The 16287-nt window shown below is 40.0% G+C and overlaps 1 protein-coding gene across 12 annotated transcripts in view; it reads left to right on the forward strand.

Annotated features, from left to right (window-relative positions):
- The window catches only part of LIMCH1 (LIM and calponin homology domains 1), a 325835-nt gene that overhangs the window by 152815 nt on the left and 156733 nt on the right, over positions 1-16287 (forward strand). For all 12 annotated transcript variants that reach the window (XM_058546972.1, XM_058546961.1, XM_058546963.1 and 9 more), the window contains exon 3: positions 669-738. In XM_058546972.1, coding sequence (XP_058402955.1) covers positions 669-738 — 70 coding nt within the window. The remainder of the gene's footprint in view (positions 1-668; positions 739-16287) is intronic.

Consider the following 16287-nt stretch of genomic DNA (forward strand, 5'->3'; position numbering starts at 1 on the left):
ACTTATATTACCATTTTTACGTGATTTCAACCTCTACCCTGAAAATGTTTTGCTCACATATCTTTTGTACCTAGGGAATTGTGGTCAGCCTTGTTTAAAATCTTTAGGACATGATTAGTTAACCTCTTGCTAAATGTATTCTTCCCTTTCCTAAGTGAAGCTCAACCACATTTCACAAGCCACTCTCCTCAAAGAGTGGGTCTGGAGCGAGAGGGTCTGGAGGTAGAATTAGTCTTGGCAAATTACTTGCAAAGATAGATGTTGGTCTCTGAACTTAGTGCATCCCTGGAGAGACCCCTGCTTTAGCCAGGAGAATTGGGAATAAGATTTGCCGGTGTAGTAATATCTGGCTCCAATCCTAGATGATTCCCTCCCAACCTCAGTCCTGCTCACATCGTTGTCCTTTCCCTTGAAGCACCTTGAAGTTTCCATCCTTTCTTCTCTCTTAACATTTTCAAATTCTAAAACTTCACCTGCCATAGACAAACTTGATGTTGGCAAAGCTCTTACTTGTATGCACGAAGGCTCATCGATTATTGAGATTTACTACATGATTTAAATTCACTGTTTTTCCTATTCAGCAATTTAGCTGTAGCCCCAGATAAAGGTGATTTGTGTGATCCATCTTGCTTTGTGTCTCACTTGACATTCTGCCTTTTTCATGACAGGTTGCTGAATGCTATAAAGCCAGGACTTGTTAAAAAGATCAATAGATTGCCTACCCCCATTGCAGGATTGGTGAGTATCCAGAATTGAGATTTATTTTCCAATATTCCTTCTCTCTAAACTAAGGGTCATGACAGTGCCATTTATTACAGTTCTCTCCTGCAATATATATTCCACTTGAATGAGAACGCATTGAATCCATTAAACTGAGAGGTCACTTAAAAATGAAAGATTGTAGTTATGTCTAAATGGCATCTTAATCTTTGTTTGTATTTTTCCCATGAGTGATAAGGACCTTTATTCTTAAAGAGGTAAATTTGTTTTGAGGTGAGACGCTAATAATGAGGTTGACCCCAGGGGAGGAATGTGATTATAATTATGGTTTTCTCATTTCGGTTTTTCCCTGCATTCCCCTGGAATGGAGGGGAGAGGAGGTAGAGAAAGAATTTCATGATTAACAAGCAGTACTTTCATGATAAATTGCTGTTTTCAATCTTAAAAATCTACTTGTGTTTAAATACCACATTTGTGGGCCAACTCTTCTAAAGACATAATGGACACTAAGGTGATCCTAATGTCATCTGGAGAATTGTTTAAGCAAAGCCCTTGCGCTTCTGAACCTACTCATCTAAAACAGATAAACCACACATGTTCACATGTGGGCAGAAGCAGGATTTTTTTTTCATGCATTGATATATTTCATAATTCTTGGCTACTAATTTTAATTATTTAATTGATGTCGCCTTTTGTGTAAAAAAGGGAAAAATGTGGAAGATCAAGAAGACAAACATCTTAGTTCTGGAAGGAACTGGGCACACACACGTGTGCATGCTCACACACACGCACTTATGCACACACGCATGTGCACAAAAAGCTGAGGATGTATGTGGCCTGGTAACAACTCACTGACTGTTTCCATTGTGACCATCTTCTATGCATGTGGTTTTGCAGAAAACAATTGGAAAAATGTCAAGAATTTAAGCAAGCTCCTACATAGACCTTACTGATTGTTAAAGGGTTTCTTAGCCATATCACAATGACTAATTGAAATTAGATGTAACCAAAAAAATATCAATTATGTTTGAGACCTGTGAGAGTCGTGGTAATAAGGTACATGGTTTCAGCAAGTTGAATAAAGTAGATTTTTTTTTAATTAGAAAAATTATTTATGTGGGTGCATTTTATTTTCCATACTGGTTAGTAGTAAGTTGGTAGTCATTAAAAATCCTTCCGGTTTTGTTTGTCAGGATCGCATAGCCAAGTAAGTAAATAGATAGATAAATTTGAAAGGAATGGATTTGAAAAATTTTATAAAATAAGTAATCTATATATGTGCATTATGTATTATGTATTAATGTATACATATATTATTTTTAAACTTTTTATTAAATCCATCTCTTCCAATTGTTAAGGCCATAGTCTTAATTATGCTGACAAATATCTATTGGCCCCAAGCCTGTGGCATCTCCTGACCTTGGAGCTCTGGGATTTAATGTTATAGGAGCAAAACTTGCAGCCTGAAGCTGAGGAAGGCTCCAGTAAAATCCACGTGAACAGAAGCAAGCAGCTCTAGTCCAGGAGCTAAGGAGAAAAGGGTTTTTTTCCATCCCCCCCAAAGCCCCAGTAGATAGTTGTATGTCATAGCTGCACATCCTTCTAGTTGCTGTATGTGGGACGCGGCCTCAGCATGGCCGGAGAAGCTGTGCGTCGGTGCGCACCCGGGATCCGGGCCCGGGCCGCCAGTAGCGGAGCGCGCGCACTTAACCGCTAAGCCACGGGGCTGGCCCGAGAAAAGGGTTTTGAAACCTTAATTTAAAATGTGACTCATAAATAATTTTAGTAAAATTAAGGTTTGGAACATGTGCATTGATCTCTATATCATTTCTTATCATAGATCAAATGTTGTTCTTTAAATATTGTCTCTACTTTCGAGCAGGCAGGCAATTTGATTCGTGAAAACAAGGAGGCCTCAGTTGCTTTCCTCCCATTTATATCCTTGACTTATTCCTCTTCTTTCGTTTTTCATTTGAATTTCTTTTCCACTTTGTCCTTGCCGTCCTTTTTCCTTTTTCTTGCCATTTTCCAACTAACACTTCCCCACTTATCTTCATCCTTTATCACTTATATCTTCTTTACCAATTTGTTATTATGATATTGTGATTTATAATATGAAATATACATTTAGTCTTTGTCAATTTCTGGCACAGAGCTCCTAAAACCCTTGGGATTTCCTAAGTGATAAGAGCAATGGGAGCGTCTTTGTAACAATATTTGGTCTTTTGTCATTGGTTCCTGAAATAGATCCAGTTCCATAAAGGTTGAAGGAGTGTCTTGTTATTCATAACAAGCCCCTTTCAACCACAGTGTTAATAAGTGACTTTTGGAAAGCCCCCAAGGCTGGGGGCTGGTTGCCAGGGGAACCAACCAGGTGATTAGAGGGTTGGAACTTTCAGCCCCGCCCCTCAATCTCCTGGGATACAAGAGGGGCTGGAGATTGAGTTCAATTAGCAATAGCCAGTGAATTAATCAATCATGCCTATGTAATGAAGCCTCCATAAAAACCCAAAGGGATGGATTTGGAGAGCTTCCAGGTTGGTGAACCGTGGAGATTCGAGGAGAGTGGCATGCCCCAAGAGCATGGAAGCTACATGTCTTTTCCCACATACCTTGCTCTATATACTTTTTCATCTGGCTGTTCATCTGTATCCTTTATAACATCCTTTATAATAAACTGGTAAATGTTTCTCTGAGTTCCGTGAGCCACTCCAGCAAATTAATCAAACCTGATGAGGGGGTCATAGGAACCTCCGATTTATAACCAGTGGGTCAGAAGCACGTGTGACAACCTGGACTTGTGATTGGCATCTGAACTGGGGCAGTCTTGTGGGACTGAGCCCTTAACCTGTGGGATCTGACACTATCTCCAGGTAAATAGTGTCAGAATTGAGTTAATTGCTTGGTGGTGTTGAAAAAACACACAATAGCATTGTCTTTGGTCCAAAACAATACTTTTCTAAGTATAGTTAATTACTGCCCATTCACTAATGATTCCTCAATCTACAAACCTGGTCAAATTCTTTTTCTCTCCTCCAGTTACCTTCGGCTCAACATTTCCACAAACCAGTGCACTAGTTGGGGTCCTGGCAAAAACCAGAACTGCCACCCTTCTCTCCCCCCACCCCATTCTGTTAATGTTCTTCTGGAGTTCTCTCTTCAAACCTATTGTCTGCTCCTTTTCTACACTCATGTTCTTGTCTGTCTTCATAACTTCAACTCTTTATAGCATTGACCCAAATCATCATTTCTCTCCAAGTTTTTTCTCCTGAACTCCAGACCTCTTGTTCTGTTTGTTGGACAGCTCCATCTGATGTCCCACCAGCACCTCAAACTTAACATATTCAAATTAGATTTAGATGACCACTCCCACCCACCTATTTCTCAGTGTCAGTGAAGGCATCATAGACATACTGTGGCCTAGTTCAGCTATCAGAGAATTTGGCAACTTTCTCCAATCTGTCTACTTGTCTGCATTTCCTTGGCTGCTAGATAAGGTGAAGAGCAGGCCTTCCTCATTTCTTGCCTAGGTTATACAGTCAACTCACAGTTCCTCAAACATTACTCACTTTCATGTATAATGCCTTTTCTCATGCTACTTCTTATGAATATGATATTCTCCCCCTGCTCTTCTTGAAAAAACTCTATTTATTTATCAAGACCCAATGCAAAACCACTTCCTTTGTGAAGCCTTTAGTGCTTATGGCCCATATGATCTTTTATTCTAGAATATAGTTAGCATCTCCTGGGTCAGGAGAAGTTAGTTAATATATTAGAGAGATGCAAGACAGCTATGTTAAAATATGCTTTGGGGAGTAAGATTTTGAATAACTGTTGTTAACAGTTTGAAATTAAAGGTGTGTAAATGGTTTAATATTCATGTTAAGACATTGTAGCTTTAAGCAGTTGATTGGCCATGATCAAACTTACCAGTACCTATAATGGCTACAAATGATGTAAGGTGTTCTAGTGACACTCTAAAAAGTCACAGCATCACCTGATAGAATGTCTGCCAAAATATTAAGCCTAAATCCAATTCTGAGGAAACAGACAAGTCCAAATTGAGGGACATACTGTAAGACAGCTGTCCTGCATTCTTTAGTGTCATTAAAGACACCTCCCCATCCCCAAAAGGCTGGAAAACTGTTACAGATGAAAGGTGACTAAGGAGATATGACAGCCAAATGTGTGATCCTCGATTGAGAAAGAGCAACTATAATAGACGTTATTGGGACAATTGGGGAAATTTGAGTGTTGCTTGAGTATTAGGTAATACAAGATTCTCTCAGGGGCCGGCCCCGTGGCTTGGCGGTTAAGTGCGCGCGCTCCGCTTCTGGCGGCCGGGTTTCGGATCCTGGGTGCGCACCGATGCACCGCTTCTCCGGCCATGCTGAGGCCGCATCCCACATACAGCAATTAGAAGGATGTGCAACTATGACATACAACTATCTACTGGGGCTTGGGGAAGAAAAAAAAGGAGGAGGATTGGCAATAGATGTTAGCTCAGAGCCGGTCTTCCTCAGCAAAAAGAGGAGGATTAGCATGGATGTTAGCTCAGGGCTGATCTTCCTCACACACAAAAAAAAGATTCTCTCAGTGTTGAATTTCTTTCATGTGATAACTATCTTGTCAAAAATAGTTACGTATGTAGGGGACTACTCTTGATGTTAGGAGGTATATAAGCTGGAGTATTTAGAGTTGAAGTGTCACGATGTGTACAAATGATTCTCAAATTGTTTAGCAAGAAGTCTGTGCATATAATGTATACTTTTATGTACACATACACATGGAGAGAGAGAGAGAAAGGAAGGAAGGCGGGAAAGAAGGAAGGAAAATGTGGTAAAATGTTGGATCTAGATAAAGGATATACAGTTGTCATGGAACTATTGCAACTTTTTGGTAGGCTTGAAAATTTGCAATATAAAAAGTTGGGGATTAAAAGACATTAGTTCTCTTATCTTTTTTGAGGGGGTAGAGGGGACCTCAAAATAGCAGTAGGTTTGAAGATGGCAGAGACCATCTTGGGTTAGTAGAGGTGCAGTCTTTTATGTGAGTGTGTTCTTCACATGGCATTTTCTTCCTCCTATATTTGTGACATCAGGAAAGAGCAGACAGCATTCCTCAAGTGCATCTACAGACTTCTAGGTTGGTTTGTACTTTGTCACAGGGTTTCAGGCTAATGGCCACCTTTTGATCAAGAAATCCTCAGTAGCAGGGACCACGGGGATCTAAGAAATGTGGCCAGAGGGTGCTTGAAACCCATGCCTGCGTGTCTTAATGGCCTGGTGTTGAGAAGAATCCATTAAGATGGCCCAGCTGCTTGACTTGAAGATAAATAGAAAAGTGTGTTTGCACATAGCAATCCCAAATTATAAACACATGTGGATTTACAAAGGCATGAATAGGTGTATTTTAGCCCCTGCGTTGAGCTGTGGTTACAAAGAATTCAGGGGTGAAGGTGTTAAAACAAAGTAGTTGAAAATTATTTCCTGGCAAGAATGCAAAGACCCTGGATCCGGGTCTGTGTTTCTTCTGTAACGGTTGCTGACATATGAAGCCGCGTGGTGACTGCCTGCAGATGCTTGCATTCTTTTTTAGGTGTTAGTGATACTGTTAGCTATTGCCAGAGAAAGACCTCAAATTTAGGTCTTGGTGTACCAAAGACTTTTAGAACGCTGCCCTTTAGTCTGCCAGTTTGTCAGTATTGCACAATCAAGCCACATCCTGAAACTCCATTTAATGTCATTAGAGATCATGCTAAATTCTGTTTCATCTCAGTAACATCAGACTTTGTGCAAGAGACACAAATGTATGAAATCCTTGCTTAAAATAGGAATTTGGGGATTAAGCTTTCTCTTGCCCAGATTTTAATTGTACTAGCCGTTTTGTGTGCGTGCGTGTGTGTGTGTGTGTGTGTGTGTGTGTGTATACACGTTTGAAGTATGATTGGAAATAGATGATATTTGGGGATTCTGCCGTCGGGTGCTGAACCTTCCTAGAGCTGTCATGAACTATTTGCTTGATCTTGCATGTGAATCCATGAGGATGAAAGCAAACTGAGAAAAAGAGAATTTTACAGCTGGAAGGGCATCTTGGATATATTCCTTTAACAGATGAGGACATGTGGGTCCGTAAAGGGAATCGTTTGCTCAAGATCACCCGAATAGTGAAAGCTGAGATGAATCCCAAGCCCAGGCCATCCTTCTCCCTGGTTGTGGCACCCACAAGTGTTCCCAGTTGAAAATAGAACACGTGTAAATGACAGATTATTTCACCTCTTGTGAGAAAGAGGGATAAGCAAAGAGTTAATTTTTTAGTTCATCTCTTTTTTTTCTTCCTTTTGGTCTATATCTTCAAAATATCTTTCCGGGCTCTGTGAAAGGCCTCACTTCACAGAATGTCTCTTCGCCTAATGAATGCTGGAAATTTGACTCTAGCCGAAGTTCGCTAGGATGCAGCAGGAAGGTAACTGGCAGAATTAGCCTACCGTTTAGTTATTCTAACCCAATCAAAAACTTATTCTTTAGAAAAAGGATGTATTTTTCTTTAATCAAAAGAGAAGATTTCAAATATGCTTAGAGCTGAGCTTCCTGAAATGGATAAAAATGTAAGTTTCCATAAACTGGATTTTAGGAAGCTTTCAAAAAGTATCTGCTTTGTTTTATGAAACTGATACCAGAACAGTTGATGTTTCATTGTTTGAGGGAGGTCAGAGTAGGGGAAATGATGAAAAGACAGTAGAGATTTGCACATTATGAGAAGATTAAAAATACTGTTTTGGACGAAAGGTAGACATATGAACCTGTTGAAAACTGAGAGTAGCAGGAGTGAAGAGCCTTTATGCAAACTTCATAATTTTAGGAAGATGACAACGCAATAAATTTAAGTCGCAGGTGTTTTGGATGTCTACCTGCCAAGAAGTGGTTTCATACAAATTCTAACTGGAGATTAGCTCTTGTGTGCCTCAGTTCATCCTTATCAATGTTTTACAATTTAGGTTTATATTCTACAATTTCCTTTAGAATTTCTAGAGCATTTACCTTCCCTTCAACAGTTTATCTTATAGGCTTCCTCAGAAAAAGCTGGTCAAAGTTTTGTTCTCTGCCTCTGTTTTGCTTCCAGTTAAAGTTGTCGTTTTAGGCCAGGAAGGAGGCAGAGCAGGCAAAGAGGGAGGCCAGAGGTGTAGGTTACCATGATAATAACCATCATCTGTTAAATACCACCACGTACCCAGTGCAGTGCTAGATCCCTTAATCTTACAATTGCCATGCAATGTAGTTATTACTGTACTGTTACCAGATTTCAGGAAACAAAGGTGCAAAGAGGTAAGTTACCAGCTTTCCAATAAATAAGAGGCAGAATTGAGATTTGGACCTTGGTTAGCCCAACTCCAGAGTCTGTGCCTTTTCCACTGTGTTATATTATCTCTGTTAGGCCTTATAATCATTGAACCTCAACACTCCTGAACATCTGGAGACGTCAACCTCTAAGAAGGTCTCATATGTTTTTAGAAGACAACCTCTCACCTCTTTCATTTAAGATCTATTAATTTCACCAAATTGAGGCAGTGGCCTATTTTAAAAGGCGCTGTAAAGGTAGTATTTCTGCTATCACCCCTATAAAAACAGTCTCCAAGTGGCCACTCCTTAAGCATCAGAGACAATGAAGCACCAGTTCAACAAGCAATACTAAAAGGAGAACATTAGAAATCTTTAGTGGAGTCTTTCAAAAAAAAGTCATAGAGAGGCCACCCCGGTGGCGTAGGGGTTAAGTTTGCGCACTCTGGTTCGGCGGCCCGGGGTTCACAGGTTCAGATCCCGAGCATGGACCTACACACTGCTCATCAAGCCATGCTGTGGAGGCGTCCCATATACAAAGTAGAGGAGGATTGGCACAGATGTTAGCTCAGGGACAATCTTCCTCAAGCAAAAAGAGGGAGATTGGCAACAGATGTTAGCTCAGGGCCAATCTTCCTCACACACACACACAAAATGTCGAAGTAGTTCCATTCATAACCATGCAAGGAAAATTCTTAAAATGCCTCCTCTCTCTGTCTGTTTTTCTTTACACACACACACACACACACACACACACACACACACCCCTCTCACACTTGCCAGCTCGCCTCAAATCTCTCCCCACCCTCAACGACCTAAAATCTTCCAGACTCACACTGTGCTAGCTCTTGTCTTTCTTGCTTCTTACCCCTTCCTCTGCTGTTACTAACCCTCAGCCTTTTCTAGTGCAAATCAATCCAGCTAGACTCAGCTCCTTTCAATTCACCCTTCACCCATGATTCTGATTCTGGATAACGAAGACTCAGGAAGAGGCAGACACAGAATTCTCCTTCCTAGGCAGGGGAGGAGGAAAGACTTGGAATAATCACACCCAGTGTATTTTTCCTGCCACACTCTGCTCTTTGTGGTAGTTGCATGGTATGATCAGGGGTCTCTGGAGGTGGTCTTGCTCTTGTTAGAGGGACAAGTAGAAACTGGTAGCTGAGTGATTTTCTGTGTGAAGGAGGTACATTTCACAGGGAAATGAATAGATCTTGTGAAGAATCTCAGCCAAAATTGAATTTAATGACATACTTTCTTTTATCCTCATCCCTGGCACAGTGGGGAAACCTCAGTTGTGTTCCCACACCTCACACAGAAGGAATGTTCAATTTGCTGCTGTCAAGTTTGGTGCCAAAGTGGAGCCAAAGTAGGGATGGTGGTTAGCATTTTAGTTGCTTTAGACATAAAAGAGCACAGACTGTATGGAAAAATAACAACAAAACACATGAGGTCTTTGCTACACTCAATCCTGCATTCAGTGAGTGGTGGAAATGAACCTAGGGGGTGCTTAGTTTGTTTGATGCCTCGCAAGTCATTATGGCTTGTGTGCTGCTAGTTGTAACAGCTTTTATAGGTCACTTCTAAAAGCACAGATTGTCTCATGTCCCTTATCTTGTCGAATAACTTTATATGGCTGCCCACTGCATATGGAATAAAATCCAAACATCTCAGAAAGGCATTTAGGGCTTTCCCTGAGCTAAGGAAACATTCTAGGTTTATCTTCCACTACATATATCACTCTTAGGAACCAGGACCACAGTTAATTTATGACCTAAACCAAAAGACTTGGCCACATAGTGAATATAAAGATAAAAGTGTGTCTGTTGGTGAGAGCCGTTCTCCACAGTGAGTTGGATAGGGTGGAGGGGAATTTTGATGCCCACTGTAGCAAGCCAGCTTTTGGTTATTCACTGATGTGCTTGGATCAGACCAATGAGTTAGTCCCCTTGTACATCTTTTTTGAGTACTTAGGAAGACTCAATAAGAGTTTTTTGTCTTTCCCATTCATCCTGTGTTTGCCATCTGCTTTTTGACTTTCTTATTTGGTGAGTTATTAATTGCTGTATAAGAAATTACCCCGAAACTTAGTAGCTTAAAACAAGATTTATTATCTTATAGTTCCTGTGGGTCAAGAATCTGGGCATGGCTTAGCTAGGTTCCTGGTTCAGAGTCTCTTACAAGGCTGCAATGGCCAGTGTCATTTCAAGACTTGACTAGGGAAGGATCTGCTTCTATGCTCACTCGTGTAGATATTGGCAGGATTCAGTTCCTTGTAGGATGTTGGCCAAAGCCATCCTTAGTTCCTTGCCATGTGGGCCTCTTCACATAGAACAGCTCACAATGTGATAGCCTCCTTCATCAGAATGAGCAAGTAAGAACCAGAAAGAGAGGGAGGGAGAGAACAAACAAGATGGAAGTCACAGTCCTTTATAACCTAATCTCAGAAGTGACATTTCATCACCTCTGCCATATTCTGTTGATTAAAAGCAAGTTACTAGGTCCAGCCCACACCCAAGGGGAAGAGATTACACTAGGACCTGAATACAGGAGGAAGGGATCACTGGGAGCTATTCAGAAGCTGCCTACTACAGTGAATGGAATGGTTATGTTAATCTATTGAGAAATCAGGACATCGATTTCTTATTTTCCTGCAAATCTGTCCCTTATAGTTATAAGACTTTAAAGATAACACAATTTTCCTTGCACCACCTCTCTTGCATGACACTTAAGGTCTGTTTCCCAGCTTTCTTCTGCACATATGCACTAAAAAGAGATGGTATATTCTCTCTTGCTTTCCAAGTGAAAGTCTACGTGACTCATGACATAATTCCTGCCTTTCAGAGGATCACCTTCTAGGACATAAATATAAAAATAAGATCTAATAAGGATAGACTGTGAAATGTTAATGAAATATAACATACCAGGCAGAATAAGGAAGAAATTTCTATTTGAGATTAAGGACTTTGGAAAATGTAGGATCTGAACTGGACTTCTACAAATGGTGAAGACCATTGGAGTTGGGGAAAAGGACATTCTAGCCCCAGGGGATGGAATGAGAAGGCTCTGAGTCACAAGAACCTGAGTCTTGTCTAGGAGTGGCTGTTATTTGCATATGGCAGCAGCTGGAGCCCCAGAGTCCCTGAGAGAAATCAATACTGTGGTAAGTGGACCAGGAACAGTAAGTTGAGGCCAGAAATGCCATCTGGAGGTCTTTGGACTCATTTTGTATGCAGTAAGAGCCACTGAAAACAAAGGAATCTTGTGTTCCAGATAACTCTGGTGGCTGTGTGAAAAGAAGATTATGGGATGAGACCAGCAACAAGTCAGTTAAGAGACAAGTAGTCAAATGAGAGACGATGAGCACCTAAATCTTGGTAGAAGCAGTGGGAGTGGAGATGAGGAGACAGGATTTGTGTTTCTATGTTTTTTACTGAATATAATATGCCATCAATCATAATACACACCATTTTTTAAAGTATAACTTTATATAATATAAAAAAAAAGCTGCCAATTAAATTATACTACGCCTTAGTATTCTAAGACACCAGCAATGGAAAGATGCATCTTTATTTCAGAGGTAAAAAAAAAATTGTACATATTAGAATTGATGAAATATGATAAATAATCTTAGGAAGATGACATCTATATTTTGGATTTGAGCAACTTGGAGGATAGTGATGCCATTAATAGGAATCATGGGAGTAGGGGGTGAGAAATGGGTTCCAAGAGAAAAGATGAATTCTCTTTTGGACATATTGAGTTGGCTACCTCTAAGAGATATTCATGTGCAGATGTCTGGCAGACAATTGGAAATGCTGGTTTGGAACTCACAGAAAAAGTTATTAAAAATTGGACTAGGTTAATGAATGGATTATTTTGAAGTTAAATCCTTATGCTTAAGTGTATATGAAGACAAATTATTTCTTTTTCTAAAACCACAAGCTTTGACGCTTTTCACCCCTAAATTATAGTCTTATCTTTGGAGTGTTTGATCTATGTTGGCAGAGACTGCAGGGAGGAGGAAGGGGTGATGAAAGGAGTTTGAAACTACAGGAGGACTCATTAGCAGTTGCACTTAGATGTGAAAATAATGACAGATAGTGGCTTAGAAAGATCTTCATATAATTGACAATTCATTGAGATATAATATCCAACCAATCTCGTACCCTTTAGCCTGTCTTCTGCTCCTTGATACTTCACTCTTAGTACTAGGTAAGTGTATCAGTTTGCTAGGGCTGCCATAACAAAGTACCACAGACTGGGTGGCTTAAACGACAGAAATTCATTTTCTTACAATTCTGGAGATCAAGGTGTGGGCACGCTTGGTTTCTTCTGAGGCCTCTCTCCTTGGCTTGCAGCTGGCCATCTTCCCTCTGTGTCTTCACATGGTCTTCCCTCTGTGTGTGTGTCTGTGTCCTAATCTCCTTTTCTTATAAGGACACCAATCATATTGGATTAGGGCCCACTCTAATGACCCCATTTAGTATAACTACCTCTTTTAAAGACCCTCTCCCCAAATACAGTCACATTTCTGAGTTACTGGGGGTTCTGACTTCAACATGTGAATTGGGAGGAGGGGGCACAATTCAGCCCATAACAGTGGGTAAGCCAGCCAAGCACTTAAATTCTTATTCACATGTGTTCTGAATGCCTAGACTTCCTAGCTGAAGTCTAATATCCTCTTCATGCACCACAAATTATTTTTCCAAGCTTGTTTCCATAATTATTTTGTGTCTCTACAGAGGTGGAAAGTTATATATAGCAGTGCTGTAAAACTTTTTTCTAGTTTTTTTTTTCTCTTCCTGTCCCTGAAAAAAAATGCCATTCTTTGAAGAAAGAAACCACTTATTCTCCCTTATCTATCATTGAACAGCGTTTAGTAGAGTTTGTGACATTACATCAGTTCCTCACTTTTTTCCCTTAGGAACAGACCTTCAATTAGGAACTGTGAGGAAAGAATATAAAATAGCAGGAAATACATATTTCGACCTAAGTCTTAATTCTTTTTTTCATAGTCATAGCTTACCTAACGAATAAATTTCTATGGAACTAATTTTTAGCATGTACTCCAAACCCAGGGTTGTAGGGATTCTGTTGTTTGACAACAGGAAAAAAGTTTACCAGATATCTGAAGGCATTGTGTGAAAGAGTGAGATCATGCTAGGCTGAAACAGAACTGCTCTTAAAATGTGTCTTAATCTCAGATTGTTTTTGTAGGAAGCTTGTCTTGGCAAGCGTTTCAAAAGAACGTGCTAGACACGTTTCTTGTAATTAGCTGGCTTCCTGCTAGAATCTTAGGTCTCCCCTCATCTCAATGGGTGAAAAACTTAGTTTCCTTCTCTGTCTTTCTCTCCACAATATAAAATACTATATTTATGAGTAAATTGCTTAATATTTAATTTATCTTTCCTAAAATTTGACTTTATTCAGAGATTTATTCGACTTAAATATTTTCCCTATTAAGAAAAAAGATGATTGATATGATGTTATAAGAATGGTACTTTACCTCAGTGTCTTCCCCCCCCCGCCCCAAAATCCATAACCCTAGTTTAACCATGAGAAAAATATCAGAGAAACCCAAATTGAGGTACAAAATACCTGACCAGTACTCCTCAAAACTGTCAAGGTCATCAAAAACAAGGGAAGTCTGAGAACCAAGGAGAGTCCAGAGGAAGACAAGGAGATATGATGGCCAAATATAATGTGGTATCCTGGATGAGATCTTAGAACAAAAAAAAGTGTGTTAGAGAAAAACTAATGAAATCCATATAAAACATGGAGTTTAGTTAATAGTAGTATACCAATGTTTGTTCATTAGTTGTGATCTATGTACCATAGTGATGTAAAATGTAGGGTGTGAGTTGTACTGGAACTCCCTGACTCCCTGTAGTATCTTGATAATTTTCTGTAAATCTAAAAACTATTCTGAAATAAAAAGTTTACTTAAAAAAATAGAATGATTGAAGATAATGATAGAATAGCACATAATGCAAGAAAACTATAGAACAGGCAAAGAAACACAGAAGTTATTAATAAATATTAAATGTCAGCCTGCCATTTGATGGATTGGTATCAATAAATGGCAGGATACCAGTGAGTCAGTGGCATATCAATCTAATAAAGTTTTACAAATGATGAATTGGTTGTAAGCACTGTGTTTTATAGCATTTGAAAATTCCAAGCGGTAAATCTACACATGAGGTTTCTGCTCACATATTTCAGGATCCCCGTTTTTAGAATCTGCACAAGCAAAGAAATATTTCATGTCCTTTAGGGAGGTTTAATAAAAAACAACAGGTGGGAAATGGGTTTTGCAGTAGCATGAACAGCCGTAACCATAAATACTAGTACCTTAGAATTATACCAGCAGAGGATTGTAAACACATTAATCACCCGACAGTGCAGAAATTCCATTCTCAGATGTCATCTCAATTTCAAGCACAAAGATTAAATGCCTCCATTTAAATTCAAAACACTGAATGGATATGATGATCCTTTATTTTCATGGGGATTCATGGAGTGAGTTCGCCAGTTTCCTCATTTATAAAATGGGGTTGATAAATCTCATCTCAGTATTGTGAGATTAAATGAGATGGTGTATGTAAAATGCCTAATATGGTGGATGGTACATAGTATGTTTTCAACAGATTGTAGCTGTGCTTATTATTGATTATGTTCATGATTATTATGATGGCTTTAGAATTTCAGAACTAGAAGCCATTTAGAGATTTATTTTTGAAATGCCATAATTTTACAAATGAGGAAACTGAGACTCAGAAGACAGTGACTTGCCTGGGGTCATACACCTACTTTGTTCCAGAGTTGGAACTTGAACTCTTCTCCCTCAGGTCCTATTGGGTGCCTGTTTCCAGATCCAGATTTACTGAGACTATCGAGTGCCTACTGCGTACTAGCTCCTGTCACAAAGCTCTCCTGCAGAATTGCATTGGGGCATCTCTACCTCTTGGGGATTCTGTTCCACTTCCTCAGAGTGAGCGGAATTCTCCGCCTCCCTCCCCAATAGGTGTGGCAATCACACTCTCTTCCAGTTAGTTCCCTTTCACCGCATCAGCATTTCAGGCTGTTGCAGCCTGCTCTGGGGCAGAGCAGGGTTTGCTGTGCTGAGGACTGTTTTGGGGCCGGGAATGTAAGGGAAGGTTTCAGCTGCTGTGTTGGCGCTGACTGTTGGAGCACACGAGGAGAGATGCCCTACCCTTCTCCCAGGGTGGGCACGCTGGAGTTTAATGCGGAAGATGAGGACATGTAGGGGTAAGTCAGATCCGTTATGAGAAAATACATGTGTATAGTGTCCGTGAGGGAAGGAAGGAAGCTATTTAGATTTTAACACTTGGTTAAAAAAAAAGTTCCTTTTTATACACTTACTGTATGGTTAAAATAATATCAAAATTACTTTCCTGTGGAGTTCACCTTGTCTCCTGGTATTTCTACCACCTGTTGCTTTTAATTAAGCCTTTTTTATTCTCTAAGGAAAGCATTGTTTTTTCTTTTAAGATATGTCATGGAAGACACATAGACACATTAGTTTAGCCAAAAGAAAGAGGATTTTCAAGAATTTTGTGAATTAGGAGCAACTCTGCCACATCTTAAAGATTTATTCCAGCAGTCTTCTGTTCCTCAACAGCACATGGTGTCATGAGGTAAATGTGACTGCATGCATCTGAGGTGCTGTTTCACCTGAGTCCCCTGCATATTCTGCTCTTGTTTCCACTGCCCCCTTTGCTTTCTAAAAATCTCCATTTCTTAAAATGAGGAGGGCAAGAATTGAGGAGAAAACTGGGGAGACAGTGAGGAGGCAGCGAGTCTGGGTTCAAGGGCCACATCTCCCAGCTCAGCCCGCTTAACCCTTGTCCTTCAAAAGCAGTATTTACTACAGGCTGGGGAAGGAATGGAGGTTATTTCTGGGCGATTCTTTAATAAAATCCTGTCAGACCTGTCTGAATGCTAAAGACTTCATGGCACTGGTTATCGAGGGGAAGGAAATTTTCCTTAGTCAAATTTATGAGGCTAGGTTGAAAACCAAGCTGAAACAGAGCCTAGTGAATCCCCATGGCAAAATGATTCATCTTCGTAGAGTCGGAAAATCTATTTTTATCACCTTTATTCAGCCAACTCCTCATTTTTATTCCCTCACTGAACGACTGCTATTTCCTTCATGGTGCTGAATAAACCAAATGTCTCGGGAGTCTGAAACTTCCCTTTGGGTTGT

The sequence above is a fragment of the Diceros bicornis genome, chromosome 8 (genome assembly GCF_020826845.1).
Source record: "Diceros bicornis minor isolate mBicDic1 chromosome 8, mDicBic1.mat.cur, whole genome shotgun sequence".
In the NCBI taxonomy this organism is placed as follows: Eukaryota; Metazoa; Chordata; class Mammalia; order Perissodactyla; family Rhinocerotidae; genus Diceros; species Diceros bicornis.